At 30.2% G+C, this 5,066-nt stretch overlaps 1 protein-coding gene across 2 annotated transcripts; it reads right to left on the bottom strand.

Moving 5' to 3' along the window:
• Positions 1 to 1,379: 1,379 nt before the first annotated feature.
• LOC123715569 (transaldolase) lies at positions 1,380 to 4,921 on the bottom strand. 2 transcript variants are annotated; one of them, XM_045670695.1, is made up of 8 exons: positions 4,803 to 4,921; positions 4,377 to 4,474; positions 3,967 to 4,090; positions 3,267 to 3,374; positions 3,026 to 3,157; positions 2,554 to 2,679; positions 2,098 to 2,323; positions 1,380 to 1,683 (listed from the first exon to the last, which is right to left on the bottom strand). In XM_045670695.1, exons 2-8 carry the CDS (start codon positions 4,471 to 4,473, stop codon positions 1,498 to 1,500), a joined length of 999 nt encoding a protein of 332 aa, XP_045526651.1. In that variant the 5' UTR covers position 4,474; positions 4,803 to 4,921; the 3' UTR covers positions 1,380 to 1,497. The 2 variants fall into 2 exon arrangements, with proteins under 2 accessions (XP_045526651.1, XP_045526653.1); XM_045670697.1 differs by lacking the exon at positions 4,803 to 4,921 and having other exon boundaries at positions 4,377 to 4,608.
• Positions 4,922 to 5,066: the final 145 nt, after the last annotated feature.

Genomic DNA, 5,066 nt, shown 5'->3' with positions numbered 1-5,066 from the left:
AACTCCCCGCGCACCTCTCCTGGACCGACAGCCTCTCAAGTCTACGCCGTTAACCATGTGAGATGCCTAACAAACCCAACGTGCTTTCTTCGGCCATTTTTAACATTATCCCGGTAGATAATACAAGTATTACCTATTGTTGTTATTTTCGTTTTCTAGTCTAGTTTTAATAGCATTTCTTATCTGTGAAACAATTTAAGATTTTTTCTCTAACTATACTCGTATTACTACTGTATTTATGATTCCTCGTTTGTTTCCTAAATATATAAAATAAATAAATGTATATATATATATATATATATATATAGTTTGTACGAAATATAATGCTCGACTTAAGAAACTAGAGCTTTACTATCTTCTTGAATCTATGGTAAATATTACATTTAACTTAACCGTTAATTCTTTGAATACGTAATCCAATTTCCATCTAAACAGACATTTACATAAAAAAGTTTATTGTTACCATCGGTTTATTTAATAATTATAAAAATTAAATAAGTAAAGAGAGTCTTTTTTATAGCATTTACTCGATTACGTATTATTGTTTACTATTTATGGACAGATCAATATGTTAAATACTTCAGTGTTTTAATACGTGTGCATTATTTAAATATGTCAAGGGCGTATTATTGCATAAATTAAGCTTTCAAGATGCATGGTGAGGACATAAGGTACGGTAGGTCGGCGAAGTGGAACATTATTGATTAGAGCGACGTGCGCGATTTCTTATATCCAGTGGCCTATTCTACGGATGCGAATCTGATATGCGGGTTTGATTAGCAAAATACTAAACAGGCATTATAATATCTTGTTTTATCACCTGATTTTGTCAACAAAATATCTCTACTCATACAATAATTATTACAACATCACATGTTCATATGGTTTTATTACATCTAAAATTCATTGGGTTACCAAAACCTAAGTCACATTTATAGCTGTGATAAACACGCAAATGTTAACCTTAGTGATAGACACGAGGTCAACAATGTTTTAATTTATTGTACTACCATTATTTCTAAACACAATTACCTAGTTATGTTTTAAATTGTGTTATATTATATAAATGTTTTATATATAGATATTTTTCTTTTATTTAAATTTATCAAAATACCTAGGCTTCGTTAAGTCATTATCAGTAGTAAGTTCAATTTGTTTTCAGATACATTATGACCAAGAATGATACGCGAAATTCATAGAAGATACGTTTCGCGCCAAAATACCCTAGCCACAGATAAGTAAAGTGTGAATATACCATAGATACCTTACCCATTATAAAGTTAGAATACTGTTTTGGTTTAATGTTGCAATATAAGACAGCACAGATAGATTTTTTTTAATATGTAGGTTTCATATTGTCAGATAAAAAATAAAACATATATTTTCAATTATTTATTAACATTACCAAATATATATAAAACAACAGGAATGTAAATAATTGGCCCTCCAGTTTTACCTATACCTAATCACATGTAAAACGCACAAAAAATCTGAAAATTATTTTTTGGCAAGCATTCCTTTGATAAGCGATTCCAGTTTTCTTGTATCGGCGGCGAATTTCCGAATTCCATCGGACAATTTGTCGGTGGCCATTTGGTCTTCATTGAGATGCCAACGAAACTGTGCTTCGGATAAAGATATTTTCTCTAAATCACTTTCCGCGGCCACTTTTTGATCTAGAACCTATGGAAAGAGTTTTGTCAATGTCACACTAAACATACATAATATATCAAAATCTTACGTTCATTTATCATTGTCATTGTATGAGAATGACATTAGGTCTCGCTTTGACACGTGACTAAATCTATACATATTCGTTTGGTCACTAACGATGGCGCCTGTAGTAATTGTGTCTCTTTCTGTGTGCCCCTTGTTACATTTATAACATTTTAAGACATTCTTGTCTATAAAAATCTATGAATCATACCAATAAGTATGCTTATTTGATTAAATTCGAAACATATATGCTATAAGCCCGCATGTGTCATAGTTGCTAATTTCACTTGTTTGGTTGTTTAGAAATTGTTGTCGCCCATCACAGTCGGTGTTATGTGACTAAACAAGTCACAAGGGCTTCCAACTATAAATAGTATTTACCTTTTTAATAGGCTGTTCACTTTTAGCCAGTTCCTGCAGCAATTTCGGACTGATAGTAAGAAGATCACAACCAGAAAGCTCAGTTATCTCCCCAGTATTACGGAAAGAAGCCCCCATAACTTGAGTTTTGTATCCAAACTTCTTATAATAGTTGTAGACACGGGTCACAGATAGCACTCCGGGGTCTTCTGTCGCTGCATAGGTCTTCTTTGTATGCTCTACATACCTTTAATAAAATAATAACTAAATTTATTATATACTTAATTATAATATTATATTATAACTTGTTAACTATATGTTCATCCTTAACCCAGGTTTATACAAAATAATGATATAGTTTTTGTATTACGTATTATTAAACACAAAATGTTATGTCGAAATGTTGCTGATTTTAGTAAGTACTCGTACTTAAAGACAAAATTAAATCTACCTTGGTAAAAAAAAGCTTTAACTTACCAGTCCAAAATTCTTCCAACAAATGGAGAGATAAGAGTAACATTAGCTTCTGCGCAAGCAATAGCTTGGTACATCGAAAAAAGGAGAGTCAAGTTACAATGAATGCCATGTTTTTTTTCTAGCTCCCTAAAAAATAAAATATATCCCTTAGAAGATGGTGTGTATAATTGAATGTTTATTTGATTAATGTTTTAATTGAATTAACTATGAATACAATATGACACATCTACTCACACTAATGCATCTATATACTTTTTGTTTTATGTGCATAAAAAAATGTATACTCATAAATATTGTAAACCATATGTCATAATTAAATTCATCATTTCAAAAATTTAGAAAAAATGCCATAGACGACTGATCACCTCCTTGTCTCTAAACTATAATTGACAAAGGATATATGCAATCCGAAGGCAAGACCCACAGAGAGAAGTAGTCACCGATTTATCTTTATTATACTATATCCACATACTTAGCAGCTTGAATTCCTTCCCAGGTAGATGCTAGTTTAATAAGAATTCTTTCCTTTTTAATACCATGTTCAGCAAACATAGAAATAAACTTTATAGCCTTAGACATACTTGCATCCTTATCAAAAGATAATCTGAAACAATGATAACAATCTATAGAACTCTATATCAATTACAAGTTTGGTAGATTAAAATCTACACAACACTAATTATTGTATAATTGCATGTGATAACAAATTTTACCTTGCATCTACTTCAACAGAAACTCGTCCCGGAATAATTTTAAGTATTTCACAGCCGAACAAAACACTAAGCATATCCAATGTTTCAGCCAACTGCTCTTCGATTGTACTAGAACATAAAGACATATAACACTTTTATGTCTAAAATAATTCTAACTAAAAGGTAGGGGAGTGTTGCCAATTTTCTATAATATTTGAGAGATGAAAAAACAATGTTTGTGTTGCTATTCCTGTGACACCATAATTATGATAAGTAATTTGTGTTTAGCAAGGTTATCACCTGATATATCTTTTCCTTTTATGTGAATGACTAGCACATATGAGTAATAATAATTTACATACATTAAAGTAATGTTTTAAGGAAAATTTTATGCCATGAAGAAATAAACAATAATCTCTGTTATTATAAGAATTTATAAATTTAACTGTAACAGTCAAAACTGTTAACAACAAGATTGTTTAAAACAACATTCTGGTTAAATTGACCAAAATTGAAGGTCCCGAGGTAAAGTATTATGTACTTAATAACAACTTCATCAGCTGTTACAACTTTCGTTTTTTTTACAATGAAACCTTTGATCTCATTATAATAGATATTGACTGTACCTTGTCTTTACAAATTATATGACTGATTATTAAAGTATTAAACAAGTTATTTCAATTCTACTTATTTCTTAGTAATAACTTTACAAAATACATACCCCCCACAGTCCTTGCCATATTTGATTGCTTTATCTAGTAAATGCTGATATTGGTCCATTCCAGCAGCAGACAGAATTAAACTTGGGTTTGTAGTAGCATCGGTGGGTTTGTATGCTTTCATAGCTTAAATCAAAAATTTAATAAAACAGTCAAATAATAAAGGCATACTTAAAAACTATAACACAATACATTGAAAAAATAAAATCTATTATGTATTTATTTTTCTCTTAACATGAATAAATACTTAATATTTTATTAAAGATTACATAAAATTACATGACATGCCTAAGGATTGTCTAAAGGTCAAAGATTATCGTGAAGTAAAGTAAGTATATATAGAATATTATTATAGTGTAAAAATTTATAGTACAAAATGTTTTAAAATTTAATTACGAAAAAACTGGCTAACCTTCAAAATCACCGGTATCTGCTACTACTGTAGAATATTGCTTTAACTGATCCAAAGAACTCATTTTCGTTCGCTTTGCTTGAGGTTCACCACTCATACTGAAAAGTAAAGAAAACTTGCACGATTTATTAACTAAATAAAATTTATTAGAGCGCGAACAGTGTGTTCGACGAGTGTATAGATTCTTGATTGGCTAACGGTTATTGCGTGAAGGTGACCCCGACAACTTGCAATAAGGTAAATGGTATTATTTCCACTACTAGAACTGATTCGTATCTTCCAATCGCTGCTCGAAGCGTTTTGTCGTGCGTGAGTCGTGAGTCGTCAGACGATAACCTTTTATTCACGTAAACATACTTCGTTTATTACATTAAATTTAAATACTGTAAACGAAACATTTCAACAAGAGCTACATTTCGTACATACCTTATTTTTTTAAGGTATTCACTTAAATGCTCAAACAGTAACAAAATAAAAAAAATATTATTTTATAATGAATCAACTTTTAGGTTTGGACGTTTGGTATTAACTTGAAGTTTCATAAGATCCACAGTCTAAAAAAGCATTTTTGTTTGAAATACAGAGTCCTCACTAAGAATATACAGGTAATAGATATTATATATTTTCATGATGATGACCATGAAGTATTTGTTATAATAAAAAATCCACAAAATATTTTTAGTTTTAATT

This window comes from Pieris brassicae, chromosome 10 (assembly GCF_905147105.1).
Source record: "Pieris brassicae chromosome 10, ilPieBrab1.1, whole genome shotgun sequence".
Classification (NCBI taxonomy): domain Eukaryota; kingdom Metazoa; phylum Arthropoda; class Insecta; order Lepidoptera; family Pieridae; genus Pieris; species Pieris brassicae.
This window is presented reverse-complemented; position numbering and strand designations above follow the sequence as displayed.

Bases quoted from the DNA above. Each gene is read 5' to 3' on its own strand.
- LOC123715569 (XM_045670695.1), bottom strand. From the start codon at position 4,473: ATGAGTGGTGAACCTCAAGCAAAGCGAACGAAAATGAGTTCTTTGGAT. The intron at 3,375-3,966 runs GTATGTATTTTG...TTTATGTTCTAG, and splicing joins TATGGCAAGGACTGTGGGGG to TACAATCGAAGAGCAGTTGG. The intron at 1,684-2,097 runs GTAAATACTATT...CTCTTTCCATAG, and splicing joins GTGAACAGCCTATTAAAAAG to GTTCTAGATCAAAAAGTGGC.